The following is a 20,061-nucleotide window of genomic DNA, read 5'->3' as shown; positions in this document are numbered from 1 at the left end:
GATACATCTAAACCACTTATTTTGTGTGCAATTTTATTTAATAATAAAAAATACTGACTTTCTTGTGAAACTGAAAAACTTACTTTATGCATAGCCATTTTGCACTTAATAGCAAAAATATAAAAGAGAATACTTTTTTGGGGCAATAGTATAAAATACACAATTGCAGCAGTCTCATTAATATCCATATTAAGATTGGATGGCCACCAAGGTATTAGTTTTTAGGGTTTTATAAAGGGGGGTTTAGTTTTTAGGTTTGCTTTTTATAAATATAACCAATTTTTTTTTTTATAGAAAAATTTCACTGTGCACACTTTGGCAATCACTGTGCTACACCACTATTTGAAGATTGTGCCTTTTTCAGAGAAACATTACAAAAAAAGTATCAAAGATCTATTTTTAAAAAGTTTTCTACTTAATAATTAACAGAACACAGATTTGAAGTTGATGTAAAGAACTCCAAACACATGGGACCATTACAAGAATGTCGCAGATCTTTTAAATAATTAGCATTCAAATATACTAACTTTAAGTTATTAAATAAAAAAATAAATACTTACTTTGTATGATTATAGTTTAATATAACATTTAAAAAAAGTTTCATTGCATTATTTTAAAATTCCTTATACTCACTCAACGATCAGTCATTCCTACTCTTTTTATGACTATTATTATTAATTAATAAAATCCCATCATCCTTTCTTTGTAAGTTGTAATTCATATTGTATATGCAAAAATGAAAACTAAGTTATCAATTTCAGCTTGAAAATTTAAGCACAAATTTATTTCAGTTAGCAATACTTTTAACTTTTTTATTTTTCTTTACCTGGTGAAACGCATCTGAACTTAAAAAAATCAATGATGATAGGCAGACCAAAAATATATGTAACTATTAAACAATAGATTAAAAACTTGTTAATACTTTGTTGAACAAGTTGATCTCTTTCATTCATTTCTTATTCTACTTTACGCTTTTTTATTTATTAAATACTGTCGACTTTTGATAAGGACTACAAAAATAATTCAAATTATGAAAAGGAAAAAATCAAAGTATTAAGAGTAACTATGCACTTTTAAAAGTTCTTACTTGAATTGTACTAAAAACACTAAAACATATATTAAAAATAATGAAAAAGTATAAATAGATCAACTGTAAAATTAAACATTGTTATATATTTTTTTTAAATAATGAAGATGTTTTAGTATCAATGTGCGAAATTTTCTCTAAACCATTTTCCAAAGTGACAAGTGTTGTGAACACAAAACATGAACCATCGACTGCTGAACGTAACCAAAACTAGAACAAATTCAAAGAATATTTATGCTACAAGGAAGTAAGCTATATGTGGATATGTACAGGAGCATTACAATTTCAATTTATGGAACGCTTTCTCTGCCCTTGTAACAAAAAAGATTTCAAATTACCGTGTGCATCAAAATACACAATTTTTTCAATTAACCAGTAACCTGCCGATGATATCAAAAGATTCGAATTAACAAGAGCCGACTAAACTAGGCCAACCAAAAGATTTATTACAAGATGTATATTTTTTAAATGATTTTATCTAAGTGAAATTGCATAAGTTTGGTCAGAAACTTAAGAACAATTGATTGGGATCGGGTATTCAATTACAATGAAATCTGTTTTATTATTTTATTCCTCTTTTCATCGAAATTTTATATTTTCAATGATGAAATTATTAATAAATATAACATGGCTCTGCTTTTTTTGCTGTCATAATTATTTCAAGCTCAAATTTAAAAGAACTTCACATTTTCTCATCTTAAAAAAGAAAAAAGTAAATAAGAAAATTAAGTCTATGGCTTCATTTTTATATAACAATAACTTCACTAACACCTTATAATAACCAATTCCATGGAATCGAATAAATTAAAACAAAATTCTAAAACATCGGGGGAAAAACTTGTGCCTCCATTTAGCTCTAAGAAATATAATGATAAGAACTTACAATAAATTCACATATACAACACTTCACAAATACATTTAGCCATACCATAACAATAAAAAATGTTACAACAACTCATACAACAAATTGCCATTATTTAATTTATCCAACTAAAACCTAATTTAATGATAATTAATATTAATTCAAAAATTTATGAGAGGTCATTGCTGATGTCGCTGCACTATACAATAGACAACCTCAAAAAACAGCATCACCAGCAAACTTCTCAATAATTTTTTTTTAATATATATATATATAATTTTTTCCTCTTTAAGATACACTAGTCTCAACAATCTTAACCATTAAAATTGAAGAATGATATAAGTGTTACATTGTTAAATATATATATAATATATATGTAAATAATAATACTTGAGCATGTGTACAATAAAAGAGCTGAAAATGTTCCAAACTTGTTTTAAATACCACAACAAATAAATGTTTTCTCTATAATATTATCAATTGATTTTAGAAATGTTTTAGAATCTTTTTGCCTTAACAAAGAAGAAAAAGCATTTTCCTTTGCACTCATGCAAATTAATAAAACTTTCTGCAATGAACCTTTTCCTAATTTTATATTTAATTCAATGTTCCCTGACTTCTTGGCATTTTATAAACAGTGGGCTCTTTTGTTCTCCAGTCCTGCTGTAACGTTGGACGCAATTGAACCAAAAAAAGAAAAAGTTTACTGGCAGCATTTTTGGTTCCTTACTATTTTTTTGCCATTTAATACCAAAACCAATCAAATTATGCCTGGTTTTCAAATAAACGCTATTATTATACATATATTTTCTTTTAATTAGCTATCTATGTTAATCCGACTTAAGTTTCTGAACATGAGAGGGGAAGATGACGAGGGAGGATACAAAACGAGAACACTGATAATTCACACAATTCTAAGGCTCTTTTGTTTTTGCTTACATATGTTTTCAGTTTAGTGATATTGTTTTTGGTTAGTAGTCGTCGAGGTCGTAAATATCGTTGTCAATCTCATCGCACTGCATACTTTGGAAATCAACCTTGTACCGAAGCAGACCTAAAACATCAAAAAATTAAATAAATAAACGTAAACAAGTGAGATCACAATTAGAAGTAAAATCTAAAACAAATTACTTCACAATATCACAAATAAAATAAAATAAATAAGAAAGAAAACTGTTTTAACCATGCAACATGCAAACTCACTAATAATTAAAAACAAAAACAAAAACATCAATAACTATTTTTTCGACAACCTATCTCTACCTGCAATTATCTTTTCTTTTTTTAAGTCATTTTAATAATCATCTAAGTCGAGGTCATCAAGTGGCTCCTCGGCTTGAAGAGACTGGAAGTCAACTTTGTAGCGGAGGATTCCTGTTTGCAAGCGGCAAGAACAAATATATGCAGTTTGTCTTAATCCAATTTTGATTGTTTTTAAATAAAATAATATGTGGATGCAATTATGTATGCTCAACAACAGCAAAAAAATTAATGGTGCGTTTAGTAAAAAAACATGTTTATGTACATTTATTTTTGGCACGTTACTGTGTGATGAATTATGTAAATAAACAAATTCAATCTTTAATTTTTTTAAATAATTAAAAAAAACCTTGTCCTAAGTGTAAATAGTGTTATATTTTTTGTAGTTAATTGTAATTACTAAATTTGACTAATACTTGCCTTTTTTAATTGTGACATTATTTCCTTAGTTCTACAAAGATTTTTCAATTTTGCCTAAGATAAAAACTAGCGATGAATGTTTTATGAAATATAATCCTTTTTCTTTTGGCAAATGGAATTATCATATTTGGACATGGTTATCATTTTTATTTAGTAAGTGTGACAGGCGAACAAAAAGAAAAAAAAAGAAATGAGCAAAAATTAGGCTAATTATTTCAAAAACCCACATAAAAATAAACAAACAACCCCGAGGGTTCATATAATGTAGTTGAAATACCCTCATAAAAAAATTTACAATCCCTCCTCCCTAAATACACTGCTGTAAGGTTAAATCTTTAATTAGCCTGAATATTTAATGTCACAAAAATGGCACTTTCCTGACGGTTGAGTCTGCTGATTCATTTTTATCTATGATCACAATATGTGTAAACTTTTTTTTCGTCCCCCCTCCCTGTTAGCTCCAGGGTGGGAAAATTTCTAGCAATTGTTACGAACTGGGTAGTTGATCACAAAAGTCAGTCTAGAATACGACATGGAAGCAAATAAAATTTATTTGATGCATTGCTTGCTATACTAGTTACAGGCATAGAGCAACAGATGCCTGTTGAAATATATTTTGGAATTTACAGTGATTATGTAGTAAGTGAACACGTAACAGATCAACAGTAGTTCTGATGTTTTTGTAAAGGACTAATCAAAAATCAGACTTGTTGTACAACGCCTAACTGGGTTACAAGCGAAGATTTAGTAGTGGCACTGGAGGATGAGGGAAAATTAACTGTAGCAAAGCCATCAGAGAGATTTCACGTACATCGTACATCAATAGAAAGAAGAATCTGATCTCTGGGTTACATTGTGAAACTAAAGGGGGACCCAAGAATTGTCCCTCGGAAACAAGGAGATTGCATGGCTCGTGGTGTTTCACATCTGAATAGGAATAAATTGGAAGGGTTTATTTCCTATTTTGGTCAGGTGGTATTTAAATAAGTGGTTTATATAAAAATGTTCAACACCAAAAGACCAAGAAGAATGGAGTGTTGCTGCCGTCATCAAGAGGATTACCCCGTCCATAAAATCCTATTGTCTGTTTGGTAGGGTATTCAAAGAATAGTTTATTGGGAAGTTACCACACACCCCTTGCAAGTATAATGTGCACTAGTGTCTTGGGTCAGCTTTGAAGGAAAAACATCCAGCCACTGGAGAATAGACACAACATCGTTTCATCATGACAATGTCATGCCACACACGGCTGTTTAAAATAAAATCACCATGTTAGACTGGCAACAAACGCCCCACCCTCCATACTCTCCAGACCCTCCCCCCTTCCAATTTTTTACTTGGTCCGCTCCCTAGACTACGACTTAGAAGGTAGGGGGCATTTTTGAACAAAAATTCTCTGAAAATTGGTCGCTACCAGAAATTGACAGTATTTATGTACAATGAAGGAAATTATGTTTTGGATTAAAAATAAAATTTATATTTTGAACATTTGACTTTTTTCTGAAAACCCCCCAAAAAAATTTATGTCCAAACCCAATATATATTTAAAAATTTAACATGATATGTTGTTAGTTTTACATTAGAAACAAAAACAGCACAATGCAATATTCTAAATATAGTTATGTACTTTTCTATTTAAAAAAATTCCGTTTTATCAAAACTTGTTTTCTCCAAAAATTAGCACTAACAGTTAGTGGTTGATAACAACCATGAAATACTGAATAAAGGTCTTTGCCCAATAGAATGAATCATACGATGACCAGGTCAGGCATGAAAAAAGCATTCCAATCACTACTATGCCCATGGATTAACATTCTATACCCATTTACAACACATTTGGTCTCCCATTCAGTCCTGTTCCGGTCACTGTATATTTCTTGCTGAGAGAACACGGACTGTGAACTGTACTGAATTGTGAACTGGGGTTGCTTTCTTCAAAATAAAATATGGCTATTAGTTAATAATCTCTATGAAAATTGTCAGGGTACCTCAGGCCCAGTTCAACTTCAAAATTTTAAATACCGCCCGTGCATCTTTTAAAGGATTTTTTATGCTGAAAACAATGGTGCAATCGGATTTTAAATTGGTCAAAAAATGACAAAGTTATGGCAATTTTTTTTTAAGTCATTTGGTTTGCTATTTATTAATCACATTTCATGTTCAAACTGTCTGCCTGATTTGCTCTTTTTTACCACTCTTCACCAGTGAGTGCTCAGGGTGATAAGAGTCAGGGGAGATGGAATGACAAGCATTTTCTATCCTATGCAAGTCCTTTTACTGAGGTTACTGAGTTATGATTGGCGAAGACACTATTTTTTTAAATAGCCCTACAGAAAATAGTCAAGTGGAGAGTTAATCGGACTGAGGAGGCCATCAGATTGGGCCATGAGATCTTATCCACCTATCCCGACAGTGACGATTCAAATAACGTCTCACCTGCAAAAAAATTGTGTGCAGGGCATCCATTAAGCTGGAGAATCGTTCTTTGTCATTGTTGTAGAGGATCATCATCTAATAATGTTGGTAAAACCTCCCTCAAAAAATTGAAGAACTAGCACCATTTAAATTATTTTAGTAGAAATAAGCCCAATTAATTTATTTCTGAGAAGTCCACACCAAATGTTAATTCTGTGAACCACTTGATGATGGCAAGAGTACAAAATTCTTATATTTCCTCTGCCCTCGTGCAAAAAATTCCAACAGTGCCATTGGAGGTGAACTTGGATTCAACAGTCCTTACGATGTATGGAAGAACTTTTCTTCAGCCTTCCAAGTCGAAATTTGGGCAAGGAACATTATACGCCTGTCATAATCAGACCCCGAAGTCCCTGGACAAGGTGAGAGCAATACGACACAAAATTTAAGTCCAGAGTACATCTCTAATTTTATTTTTTGAAAAATTTAAAACCCTTCCAACATTTCAGAGAGGAATTTCCCGAACATACCATACAATATGCTCCTTGTCGCAATTATGCTGCCGGTTTCTTTGTGATGGAACAGCAACTGGTCCGTATCACCTCACATTGTGAGCAACACGAACAGTTTACTCTGGGGCGATCAGGAAATTTCTGTGTGTACAACTCAACTGCACGACACACAATACGACCACTATCAATAAAGCAGTTGTACCACATCAACTCGCTGTTGATCAGAAGAATGTGCTCTTTGGTTCATTTTGAATAGAATACTGAATGTAACGAATAGGTATAATTGTAAAATTTACTTACTTCCAGGAATTAAGATTTGCTCTAATGCTAATCTGACAATGACAAAATGTAAACAATAAAGGCAATTAATGTTTACTTTAGTGAAGAAACAAATAATTGGAATTAACAACAAAACCAACGAAACATGTTTTTCAAACTTTTTGACATTTAAAATCTGATTGCACCATTGTTTTCAGTGTAAAAAATCCTTTAAAATGTTGTGCCAGTCATATTTGAAATTATGCAGTTGAACTGGGCCTGATGTACCCTGAATGATTTTTCTCCAAAAAAAAGTAAAAATTTGAAACTAGATTAAAAATATTTAACTTATTTCTTTAAATAAATGAATTAATTAATTTTTTTATAGCATCATCGGTCCAAGAGAAATTAAACTGGGTCATCTAAAAAGGATCACCTGTATTGGCACCTAGTTGATGAAGAAAAAATTTCTCCAATATTTTCTTACGTTATCATTCTAATTTAGTGAATTGCTGGGAAAAATTGAAAATGATATTACCAAAAGAAACACCATCTTTAAAGAAAGTATATAGTATAAACTTTATGTATGTATTATGTAAAGTATAATATATATATAAATTTTATATATAATATATAAAGTATAGTATAAACATCTAAAGAAAAGTTTCTATGCTAGGTGAAGTACAAATTTTTAAGCTTTTTTTTCAGTCAACAATTCGCTGGCATGGGTTGGTGACGGAATGGTCCAATGGGCATTTTCCAATGTTATTGGTATAAAGAATTTCTTTGTATGTGTCAGTATGGTTATGGTCCTAGTATGATACATTCTAGTGGGCAATGACCTTAATGTTAATGTTTCAAGTAACATTGTTAAATGAAATAAATGAAATTTTCAAGTTCACGAAAAAAGAGAAGCATTAGTTGACCCAACTAAACCAGTTTAAACCACTACCATTTATATCTATACACCATTATTTAAACTGGTTTGTCAATCCAAACATTGTTAGACAAAAAAGAAGAAATAAATGGTTAAAAATATTTTTTCTTCAAAAAATTTACCTCCAATGCCACCAAATCCCCTGACGAACTGTGAACCTTCTTGAGATTTATCCGTGATGATTTCTAGAGTTGCTCCAAAGCTCTTGTAGTTGTTCGCAAGCCATTCAAGAAGAGGCTGGCTTTCAACTAACTCGAGTTCAACCCCACTCTGAAAATAATGTAAGTAATGTAAAATAACAGTTTAATCTTACAAGGCATACAAAGCCTTAAAAATAAAAAATGTAGCTTTTGATTATTTTATTTTAAAACAATTATGAAATATTGTTATTCTTGTGCTAGTTTGGTCAGACGGCAAAACGTCATGTCTCATAGACAACACAACGGAAAAAATTTGAAAATATTTTAAAAAATTTTAAATATGAAACTTACTTCTTTGTCAGTGAAGTGTGTCTTGTCCTTTTCCTGCTCTGGCGTCAGGTGCAGGACTTTCTCTTCAGCATTGGAGTGATTTTTGAGGACATACCTCTGGATGTCCAGGTTCTCCCAGCAGATCAGAGTTTCGACTGAGCCGAGCTCGAGTGCTCTCAAGGTATCTTCCACCCCGAAGCAATATTTGCCCGTATCTTGACTGATCTCGTCAAAGTAGCGACCAATCAACTTCTTCTCCTGGATGAACTTGACATTCTGCAGAGATTCCGCTGCAAGCTCGATTGCCTGGTTAAAGCCGTTTTCACCGCCGTACGATACATCGACAAGCTTGATGATTTTCGCTTGTAACCGCTTTTAACATAAACCAATTAGCATCGAACGTCGTATTTATTTTAAATGCTATATTTTGTATTTTTAACTCACAGGGTCAAACATGTCAGACTGACTGAGCTCTGTCTTGAAATCTGCACTACCAGCAAGAATAAGACCAGCGATGTTGGGTTTGTCGTTTGTGATGAAAAGGGTCGTCGCCACTTCGGCGACTTTTCTTACATAGTTGTGCCGCTTTTCCATCCTCAAACGGGCAAAACGTAGAGCAGACTGACCACCACGACCTAGATAACAAAAAATTAATTAATTTGTGATAATGTAATTACATTAGAAATAATGATTTTCAAGAAGCCACAACAATCTGTTAGAATATATTAAAACATTTTACAAACGGGATATTTTATAAGATTTGGGCAATATGCCACTGACTTTCAAGAGATGACTGAAAACATTGTGCCAAGGTGATTTCAAAAGGATTATAAGTCCTGCTCTGGCAACGTCCTGCTCTTATGTTAACATAAGAATGGCCATCTACTCAAACAGGGCACTAAGGGCAATTACCACATCAGCTGACAAGTCCTGAGTCACTTTTTGTAAAGATTGGTTCTTACTCACAGGTTGTTGTTAACAACTATCCAGATTTCAAGCATTAAATATTCATCATCAGGTTGAAGAAACATTACAGAGTTCTCTTGACATGAGTGTTAAAGTGACTTGCCTATCCACCACTTACACAATTTTCCAATTAGAAGCTGATTTTATTTGCGCTCAATTTTGAACATTGCAACACAACTAAATATTAACCTAATAATAATTGTAGCAATTTGTAAAATAGTAGTAAAAGTAGGTAAATAACCTGTGAGTAATTGACATATTCACCCTACTTTTATTACTTCTTTGAAGTCTAGTAATTTGGGATTTGCATTAGGGCCTTGTCAGACATTGGGAAAACAACAAAATTACTTTTCTCTGGGTACCAGGGCACAGAGCAGAGGGACAACAAAGAGGCCGAGATAAATCGGCCAAGGAAAATTTGATGACACCTATTTCTGAGGCCCTGACTCTTTTGTGGCATACCAAGCTGCCAAAACATGGATCCATCAAACAATGGATTAAAAATAAGTCCTCTGTTAAATGAGAATGTAGCTCAGGACAAAAGCACGTGAAAAAACTCATCACCACTACAGAGACGGCAAAACTGCTAAATCTAGGACATGTTAAGACTAGTATAATATCTGAATTAATTATTCTTTTTATTTAAGGTCTCGGTTGAGAAGGTATTCAGACCACGACCTTCGGCTCAGTTAAAGCAGCGGCATATTGAGCCGAAGGTCATGGGTTCGCATCCCACTAGTGACACACGACTTTTTCATCTCAACCAAGACCTTAGAATAAAAAGCATAATTAATTGAAATAATATGGTCAATTATGATTTCTAAACATATTTGGATTATGTTATCATATATTATGCTAAATGAACATTACAGACTCCAGAGGCATATGTATAGACTCAGAATGATAGAAACAAGCCTGTGCAAATATTTAAGGAAGAGACAGCAAAACTTGTCCCTGTTGGTGATAAGGCTTATGTAGGCTGAGATTCTTGCTCCTGAGAGAAGAAAAGTCTGGGCCTGAGTCCTTGAAAAAGCTTTGGGTCTTGGTAAAAAGCATTAGCTTAATTAAAAGTTTTAAATAATGGATATGCACAATAAACCAATAGTCATGGTGTGCAGGTGATAAAGAGGCCTAATCTAATCTAAAGGAAACCAGTTGAAACTCTAAAGTTTGTCTCTAATGTCTCACTTTTTAAAGCTCGAGTTTGGTCAAAGATTCACCATAAGAGGGGAATACATTTACACTAAACAACACAATGCAGAGTGACTCAGAGCTATCAGGCACAAATCCAACGTCCATTCCATTAGATAGTGTGATGGGGGCATGAACATCTGCTTGATGCCCCAGAATGCTAACCTTGTACTCTTCTATATGCTTGACATCGACCAGATGTGCACACGAGACAAGGCATTGGGTGAATTACCCGCTTTATCCTCTGCCTTAAAAAAATCTTAAATGGTGTGTAATTGGTGCAATTTCATAAAACCAGTCTCAAGGGATCAAGATTTAAGATACTACATGAAACCGCAGTGCGCAGATTGGAAAGAGGCCGGTTCCAACTGTAATCTCATCTAATCTAATACAGGATATTTCCAAATCTGCTAGGGCTTTGTTGCATTTATAAATAATTAAACAGTTTTGATAGTTAATACTTTATATATAAATTAATTTTGTAAATTTCACAAGTGGTAACAGGAGTTATTACATTATGGACATTGTAATGTAAGTTTGTACTATTTTTGTAAATTAATATCTCTTAAATGTGTGATATATTGCTGAGTTAAATCAATAAAGCTCATATATCCATTATATCCATCAATATCATTAGATCAAATCTATCAAGATGGAATCTATTAATAAAAATTATCAATCAAAATGTTACAGCTTCAGTCTACATCCCGAGTTCATCACTTACATAATTTCTTTAAACGTAAATTCGGCATTTCATATTAAAAAAAAAAAAAATTGCTCAGATGATTAAAAGAAAAGAAAAAAAAAGGAAAAATGTTGAAGTTTTTGCTTAATCAGGCGTTTATAGTATTTGTATTTATGCTGGAACAGTATATGGCATGTCTTGATTTACAATTACCCCATGAAAAAACGATTCATCATTTAAAATAGAATTAAAAAAAAAAAAAAAACTGCATTATGAATTCCCAGTTAATTGATTTAATCATCCATTTATGTTTTAGTAGACCAAGTTACTTCTTTCAATTAGTCTTGGTTGAGGTTAAAAAGTCAGTGTCACAAGCGGGATTCGAACCCATGACCTTCGGCTAAATACGCCGCTGCTTTACCAAGCTAGATAGCTCAAGTGGTAGAGCAGCGGCGTTATTTACCCGAAGGTCGTAGGTTCGAATCCCACTCGTGACACTGACTTTTTTATCTCAACCAAGTCCTTACATAAAAAGAATAATTAATTGAAATAATTTGATATTTATGTCAAATTGCAACAATTGAAATAGTTAAATGTAGTCATTGTGAAAGCATTTAATATTTTTAAACTTGCAGAAATTGAGTTCAAAACTGCCTCTCACCTATTCTGGGAATACATTTAAAGGAAAACACTTGATTCAATGAGCAGCTATCAAAACTGCTTGAGATTATACGAAATTGATTCAATTAATTTTTCAAATATCCCAAGCTGTTTTTGAAATTCGCAATTAAAATGACTTACACTCAAGACATTTAATTTGTTTACAAAACTTATATATATGTTGCATTCAATCAAGACAATTTTGAAAATTACCGTGCTTTTTGGGCAGATCAACAGTGAATTTGTGCAGGACTTCCCTTGTGTTGCCTTGTAGAGTGCCAAAAAGGGCACCGTTACCATCCATAACGATGAAGCCAAATTTGTTGTCATCGGCCAGAAGCGCCGTCAACGCTTCTGTATGAAACTAAACAGAAGAAGAAAAAAATTAAACAAGTTCAAAACGTTTATTTTTTTAATTAATTAAATAATTATTTTTTTTATTTTTTATTTTATTTTTTTAATAAAATAAGCACCATACCTTATTGTCGCAAAGATATAAAGAGGTATTTATGGGTTTGAATGGTTCAAAATCTATATTGACTTTCTTTTCTTTTCCTTCTTCAGTTACTATCGTTCCACAATAAATCACAAGGCCATTTGGTGGTACTGAAACAAAACCATAATTAAAAATCCATAGAACAAAGTTTAATTGAAAATAATTAAATAATTGAATTTAAAAAAATTATATTAAAATTTATTATAAATACACATATACATTTATTAATTACAATAACTGATTATAAAAAAGTAAAGTTAAAATATTGAAGTAAACATGGTTAAAAATCATACAAAGGCGATGAATGAATGGCAAATCAAAATCTCAGAATAATCATTTGGGTAAAATGACCTAAATTCATAAATTATGAAATATTAAATAACTTCAGTTTTTTTCTCTTTCTTTTTTCTATTTACAAAATACAGTGCAGTAGAATGACTCATCTTTTACCTTCATAACCATCAATGACTAAACAAACATCATGACAATGCATCAATCAAAATGCAATAATATATCAAATATTAAAAAAATGTTGATTTTTCTGGGAATAAACAATATGATTTAAATGTTTTCAACTTGTTGGAAATGCCAGTTTAAGATAGCCTTTAGCAAAATTTTAACTAACGGATATGCAATTTGAGCGTACGTCGCACATTTTTTTAGTTTTGTTTCAACATTTATTCAACGCCTGGATTGTTTTTGTATTAACGGCATTATCTCAACAGTACTAAACTACAAGATAATGCATAGAAACTTTTTTTTTTTTTTTCAGACAACCAAGCAAATTTTATTGAACGTTTCACTATATTTTTTAGAATAATGTATGTATAGAATATTGTAAAGTATGTAAAATTTCTTATTGGAGATTTAAAAGAGTTTATGAGATGCTTTAGTAAATAGAAAGTGTCATTATTAATTCTTTTCTTTTTTTATCAATATTTTTGCTTCAAATTATTTATCAAGACATGCATTACCTTATGCGTTTATGAAAATCATTTTGGAGGTGTTTAAAGCCTAGTGCACACCTAGCGACATTTGTTGCGGAATACACGTCTCAGGACATCTAACAACATTTTTTCCTGCCCCATGACTGTCGCAATACAAAAGTCCCACATTTCAAGTTTCCCAGTTGAAAACAGATAACACTGATACAATGTTGCGCTACATGTCTAATCTGTACATGTTCCGGAACTTATTTCTCAGTTTATTGCTGATGTCTGTCAAGGAAACCATGCTAAAAATAATTGAAGATTGGCAAACCTTTCCTTGCCTACAGGACGTGACAAAGATGATCATACAAATCAGAATAAAAGAGGGAGATGCCCTTGAGAATCTCGCAAAAAAAAAATAAATAAAATACCAACTCAAGAGGAGGAAAAACTCGACAATTTAAAATCCCCATTTAGATGTGAAAACAAAATGTTTAGGTTTACGCCTTTTCTTATTTAATAAAATTAACACATTCCCTGCCTTGTCCAAGTCGTCATTTGTCTTTTTCTGTGCTGATAACTCATTTTAATTTTAATTAGTTTCTTTTTAACTTCTTTATACATATCGTTTCCCTCTTTTATTGATTTATATTTAACTTGTTGACATCTACCTGACCAAAAACATTCTTTACATTAAGCTGATGCCATTACTTTCAACCAATAACTTCTTTAATCAACAAACATGATTGCATAATTAAAATGCACTTTATAATTTGTTACTTTATTTTTCGTTATATTTTCTTTTTACTGGGGCAAAAATGTAAATTGGGGTCATGCGTTTTTATTTGACCTGCGGTTCATTTGCTGTCAACAGATGCATCATCTGCTATCACTAAGGCCTATAACCAGGCGAGAATCGCTTTTCAGCAAACAACTGTTGTTTGTTGCACCGTTATCTAATTTTTTTCTGTAAAATTTATTTTTATACAATATATATTTTTTAAGATAGGGTTTATTATATGCTTATAGTGATAACAAGTAAATTACATTTGGAGGAATATTAAACCTACAATATCCTGTAAACCCCCCCCCCAAAAAAAAAAATAATAAAAAGCTTTATTTTAATTAGTGAAAATAATTTTATATGTTAAAAACAATAAGCTGCTCATTCAAGTTTAAAAATATGTCAAATCTTTGAAACCTGCAAAGGATGTTTTTGACGACACGTGTTCAACAGCTGCAGTGAAAGTGTAAAATTTTGCATATACAAATTAAAAACGCAAAGTGCATTTTTCTTGACATCGTGTTCTGATTTTTGTAGCCCAATTGTCTTTGTAGTGTGGACACGCAACATTGTCTTAGGACTGTAGCGGAACATTGTCGCTAGGTGTGGACTAGGCTTAGTAATGACTAACTTAATGTACTTGCGACAGCATTTTCATAATTTTGTTTTTATAAGTAGATTTATTTGTAAATTTTTGCTGTATATTTTATCTAATTTTATTAGCTGAATTTTTATTTCTTTAAATGGTATTTATTATAATAATTAGCAATAGTTTTTCCTTATGGCATTTATTTTTGCTTTTGTTATTTTGAGCTGATTTTTTAACTATATTTTGAAAAACTATGCTTATTTTTTGCCCATTCAGTTCCCTCTATATATAGATAATTTTGTTTATACTTGCCATATTGTGAATTTTAAAGTCCTGTAAAATGCTGCTATAAAGAGATGCGCATTTTGAAAATCATTCCAAAATAAAAGAAAAAGTTCTCTCATACTTCATACATAGCCATTGAAGCAAAATCAATAAGGGTTGCTGATGTGGAAATATACAATCAACATAGTAATAATAGAAGTGTACACTCATAGTTGATGCATGGGTGCACGAGTCATCGATGTAAAATCAATGACACTAGCAATCTAAAATTTCCGTCCTATGCCAAAGTTGCACAACTTTTATTTTATTCGGTGAAAAATAACTGAGACAAGCCATCCAAATTGTCAATAATTAAAATGCATTAAAAAAAAAGTTTTATAAAAAAATTATAAACTTGTTTAGAACTGTCAGATTTTAATAACTCAAAGGAGGTCCTGGTACATTCTATATTTTTCTACATATTTTAAACTCAATATCTCAAACAAATGTATAAACAACTTTAATAAAGAATAAAGAAAAATAGAGTGACAAAAACTTCACTATCAAAAAATTCAAGGTTACACTTAAATATAGTGGAGAGGGAGCGAAAAAACCTCAATATCTTTAAGTTTTATTACTCCTCGAGATTTCCATGCAATTGTGTCACCCTTCTTTAAAAGGGTGGGGAAAATTATTGTCTTCAGTTCTGTTGCAAATTGCACAAATCACTTCATATTCATCCAATCAGCAGATGACCAGCAGGCACAAGTGCCACTCACGTTTACATCTCGTCATTCGTTCACGCGTCGCCTAGTTGAGTAAACTGAGTTCAACATGGAAAACATTGCTAAGTTTCAGAGAGGAACAATTCATTGAAGAATAGCCCCCTATGTGGGACAGGGGGTATGAGGACTATAACAATTAAAAGGAGTGAGGCTGAGAAAGCACTCGATTTCCAATTTTGTAACAGACCCACACTTTTCTTCAATTAAGTTTCCTCTTTTATAGCTTCTCTTCTTGCTACCTTTAGTTCTAACATCGTACTGACCTCCTGAAAGGAAGGGATGTCAGATTCCACAAGTTGCCTGGTGTGAATCCAGCTAAGAAAAGTCTTCACACAGCAGGAAACTAGTTGAATCGACTAAACTCGTATGAAACTAGCCTTAACCTTATTACATCAAACACCTATATTGATGTAAGATCGTAAAGAGGACGACCACTTTTAGCCTTTAACCTTAGCACTTAATGTACCTGGAAAATTAAGGAGTGCACTTAATTTCAGACAACCTGTTCATCTACAAGCCATATATGTTTAGCAGTCATAACTGAACATATTAATTATTATTTTCATCTAAGGTCATGGTCGAGATGGAAAAGTTGGTGTCAACTGCAGGATTTGAACCCACGACCTTCGGCTAAATATGCCGCTGCTGTAACAACTTGAGCTATTGTGACTTCAACCCACTCTGACACCAAGCCAAAGGTCGTGATTCGAATCCCGCTCAAGACACCAACTTTACCATCTCAACCAACTCCTTAGATAAAATAAATAATTAATTTAAATGTGTGGTGTTTAGTGACCGTTAATTAATGATTATTTGAAGATCGTGAGATGCAGTCTGGTGTGACGTAGGTTTTAGAAAAACAACATTTGCTTTATCATGCCAACGTTGTGACCTTTATTGAGATCATGTTCAGGGCCTGGGATTTACAAACATTCTTTAAATTATAAAAATACAAATAGTATGTGAAAAAATAAATTTGTACAATGATAGAAATTCATTTTTGTACAGCCTACATGCATTTGTATAATTTAAACAATGTTTATAAATCCCAGGCTCTAAAGATGATCTTAATAAAAAGCGAGAAACGTTGGCACAATAAAGAAAATGTTTTTCTAAACCTATGTCACACCACCGCATCTCATGATCTCCAAATAATTATCAATTTACATAATTAATATGGTCAATTATGACTGCTAAACATATATAATACAATAATTAACAAAATAATCACTTTGCTAACAGCTCCCTGTGGCCACTTCATAAGTCGGTGAGAATCAAATCCTGATACCATGACATTTGAAAAATGGCAAAAAGAGGGGAAATTCAAGGGGTTGTAGGTTGAAACGAGGAGTTAGTGTCCGAGTGGACAAAGTCACGATAGCTCAAGTGGTTAAAGCAGCGGTGTATCGAGCTGACGGTCGTGGGTTCGAATCCTGTTTATGGCACTAACTCTTTCATCTCAACCTTACATAAAATAATAATTAATTTAAATAATTAATATGGTTAATTATGACTGCTAAACATATATGGATTAATACAAAAGTAGAGAAGTAATCACTTCGCTAACAGCTCTCAGTTCTCACTTCATTCGCTTAGAATCGAATCCTGATTACACGCCATTTGAAAAATGGGAAAAAGAGGGAAAATTCGAAAGGTTGTAGGTTGAGATGAGGAGCTAGGCCTCTTTCAGACGAGGCGGTTTAGTTGATTCAACTAAGTTGCCCGGTTGACTTTCAACTAGTTTACTGTCATGTGAAGACTTTCTTTGCTGATTTCACACCAGGCAACTTGCCGAATCAACCTCTCTTCCCAACGGGAGGGCAGTACGATGTTAGAACCCAAGGAGGCAGAGCAAAAAAGGAGGAAACCCAACAAAGAAAAGTGTGGGATTATCTGTTGTTATAAAATTGGGAAACAGGCGCTTTCTCTCAAATACTGTTGTGCTACTTCCCTCCAAGCTTCGCTTCTTTTAATTTTATCACTATACTCCTCACACCTCATGTCCCATATCAAGGGACTAATACTGAATAATAATAACGAACTGCTCCACATTGAAATTTGCAATTGCAACACTTTTCATGGTGAACTCAGTTGACTAAACTAGACGACTGGTGTGAAGGACGCATGCCGGTGTCTTTTGTGTTGAGTCAACCAGTGGGGATGAGAACATGAGCAAAACCTGTGCCTGCTCGCCACCTGCCTGGGCGGATGAGTTGACTGCGTGTGAAGGCGAGCTACCACATCACTCCTTGACACCTATCCATTCAACTAGGCGCCTCGTCTGAAAGAGGCCTTAGTGTCCGAATGGATCAGTCACAAAGCTCAAGTGGTTATTTAGCCGAAGGCCGTGGGTTCAAATCCCGCACGTGACACTAACTTTTCCATCTCAACCAAGACCTTAGATGAAAATAATAATTAATTGAAATATTTTTATACATTTTACGTTGCATAACTATTGCATATTTTTGTTTTATATTATCAGATAATTTCAAAGGCCGATAAAATTATGAAATTTACAGGAGTTTCAGTGGAGGTAAAAAGAGTGTGTTCACTGATTCATTCATACAAAGAAATGAAAATTTTGAATTTTAACAAGCTGAAGAAAGTAAAATGTTGCAAGGCTGAAAAAAAAGAAGTTATCAGAGACTAAAGGAGTTTCAGGGTCAGTACCCTCAGTGAGGCCGTTACCATATTTGACCATTTTCCCTAAAATTTCCTCGTCTTACCTTTAGTGTAGAGTTTCAGTCTGTGTTGTACTGAAGTGATGGCACCCAGAACGGAAAGCCTGTTCACTCTGGATTTGATGTTGGACGCTGTGCCGAACTCGTCTGCGAGCATTTTGCTCACTCTCGATATCTGATCTTTCGGCGGTATAATCAGGGATATCATGCTAGTGCCGTTCCTGAAAGTGGAAAAAATACAAAATGAATATAATAGAGGAATAGAAAACGAGGAAGTCGTGTATTAAAAGGGAGGGTATCGCTCAATGCGGAGTCGGTGGGAGAGTGGACTTACCCTCGAGCCATTTCGAGACTCTTGATGAGCTTCTTGATCTTCCAAATCTCGACATTTCTGTCCGAAGACGTCTCTTCCGAACTGTACGACGAAGACATTTCACCCCTCGTCGAAATGTAAAGGAAAGAAAAGAAAACTGGGCCAGTGAACGGTCAATCCCGTAACCAATAAAACTCTCCCCTCGTCAGACAGAAGAAAACGAACACGGGGAAAAAGCCTTTTATTCCGGGTGATCCCGTCTTTTAAAAAAGAAATTATATTAAAAAAAGCCCGACGGGTGAATTACGCTTTTGAAACAATATTGGACAAGGCCCGAGCCACCTGGATCCAGTTATATCCGGATGTCCTAACCGCGACACGTCGCGTATTTCGAATATTTCCCTTCGGCTGTTTCGACAAGTTCTCCCCTACCCGCTCCAACGCTGAACATCTCTAAATGACACGCAGTTACGTCTGATCGTTTCGTCTCGGACAGAAGCGAAAAATACGTTCAAATAATAAGCAGAGCCATGTGGTTGAAAATGGCCAAGAACACAAAAAGGACCGCTCGGCTCACTCTGTCTCTCTCTTTCTCTTTCTCGCTCTCGTTCTCTCTCTTACTCGCTCCTCCCACCGCTGCCCTCGCCTTACTAATCGGCAGTCGTTCGCTCGGTCAAGCCTATTTTATCGACGTCACGAGGCATTTACGCATTCGCCCTCCGTCAATATTTAACTCGATTTCCCTGGGAAACGTTTTCCGCGCCGAACGAATCCAGGAGGAAAATTCTTTATTCAACGTGGTGAAAACGGATTTTCACACGTCCGCTCTTTTCGTTTGGATCCGACTTTGGAAAATTTCCCATTTGTGTCGTTCAATCCGACGACATTTCTCCTCGTCGCTCCAAACGTTTTTCACCGCTCAAATTCAAAAGTCGTGCCGGAGACAAGACACGCGTGCACATAAATTTGTTTTAAATACATTATCCTGTATTTACGTAGAATGTATAATATATTTGGTAGTATCAAAGATGTCGTTAATATGTTGCAATAAAACCAGGCCAAGCCTGTTTATTTCACCTTCCTCAGGGCTAGATTTAGTCAGTATTTAAAATTGTTTTCTCTTATCAACATGTATAAATATTTCCTCTCTCTTTTTGTCATTTCTTGCACTAAATGCAATGTTTTTAATAAATAAATGGCACTTTTTACAAACTATTATCACAGATGTCTCAATCCACAATTACTTAACGTTCTACTTGACTCCTTTGACCCGACTATAAGAAAATTCAACCTCTATATTCTAACATACATGAAAAACGTACTCCACACTCGTTTTTGTATACAGATGATTGAATATAATATGATGTATATTTATTTGGTTCCAATTCTAGATATTATTTAGCATCTAGGTTCATTTCCAGATATCTAGCTGCATCCGCTGTATGGCATAATACATCCATCTATAGTGGGAAAAGGAATTTTAAAATTTATATGTAC

The 20,061-nt window shown here is 33.5% G+C and overlaps 1 protein-coding gene across 2 annotated transcripts; it reads right to left on the bottom strand.

Annotated features, from left to right (window-relative positions):
- Positions 1–2,846: 2,846 nt before the first annotated feature.
- LOC106661823 (eukaryotic peptide chain release factor subunit 1) lies at positions 2,847–19,227 on the bottom strand. Of its 2 annotated transcripts, XM_014385494.2 has the most exons (9): positions 18,586–19,227; positions 18,297–18,472; positions 12,202–12,329; positions 11,937–12,087; positions 8,666–8,856; positions 8,243–8,593; positions 7,874–8,021; positions 3,213–3,323; positions 2,847–3,003 (listed from the first exon to the last, which is right to left on the bottom strand). In XM_014385494.2, exons 1-8 carry the CDS (start codon positions 18,681–18,683, stop codon positions 3,244–3,246), a joined length of 1,323 nt encoding a protein of 440 aa, XP_014240980.1. In that variant the 5' UTR covers positions 18,684–19,227; the 3' UTR covers positions 2,847–3,003; positions 3,213–3,243. The 2 variants fall into 2 exon arrangements, with proteins under 2 accessions (XP_014240980.1, XP_014240979.1); XM_014385493.2 differs by lacking the exon at positions 3,213–3,323 and having other exon boundaries at positions 18,586–19,226.
- Between the last annotated feature and the right edge of the window lie 834 nt (positions 19,228–20,061).

The sequence above is a fragment of the Cimex lectularius genome, unplaced genomic scaffold (assembly GCF_000648675.2).
Source record: "Cimex lectularius strain Harlan isolate CLEC.00 unplaced genomic scaffold, Clec_2.1 scaffold312, whole genome shotgun sequence".
NCBI classification, from domain to species: Eukaryota; Metazoa; Arthropoda; class Insecta; order Hemiptera; family Cimicidae; genus Cimex; species Cimex lectularius.
This window is presented reverse-complemented; position numbering and strand designations above follow the sequence as displayed.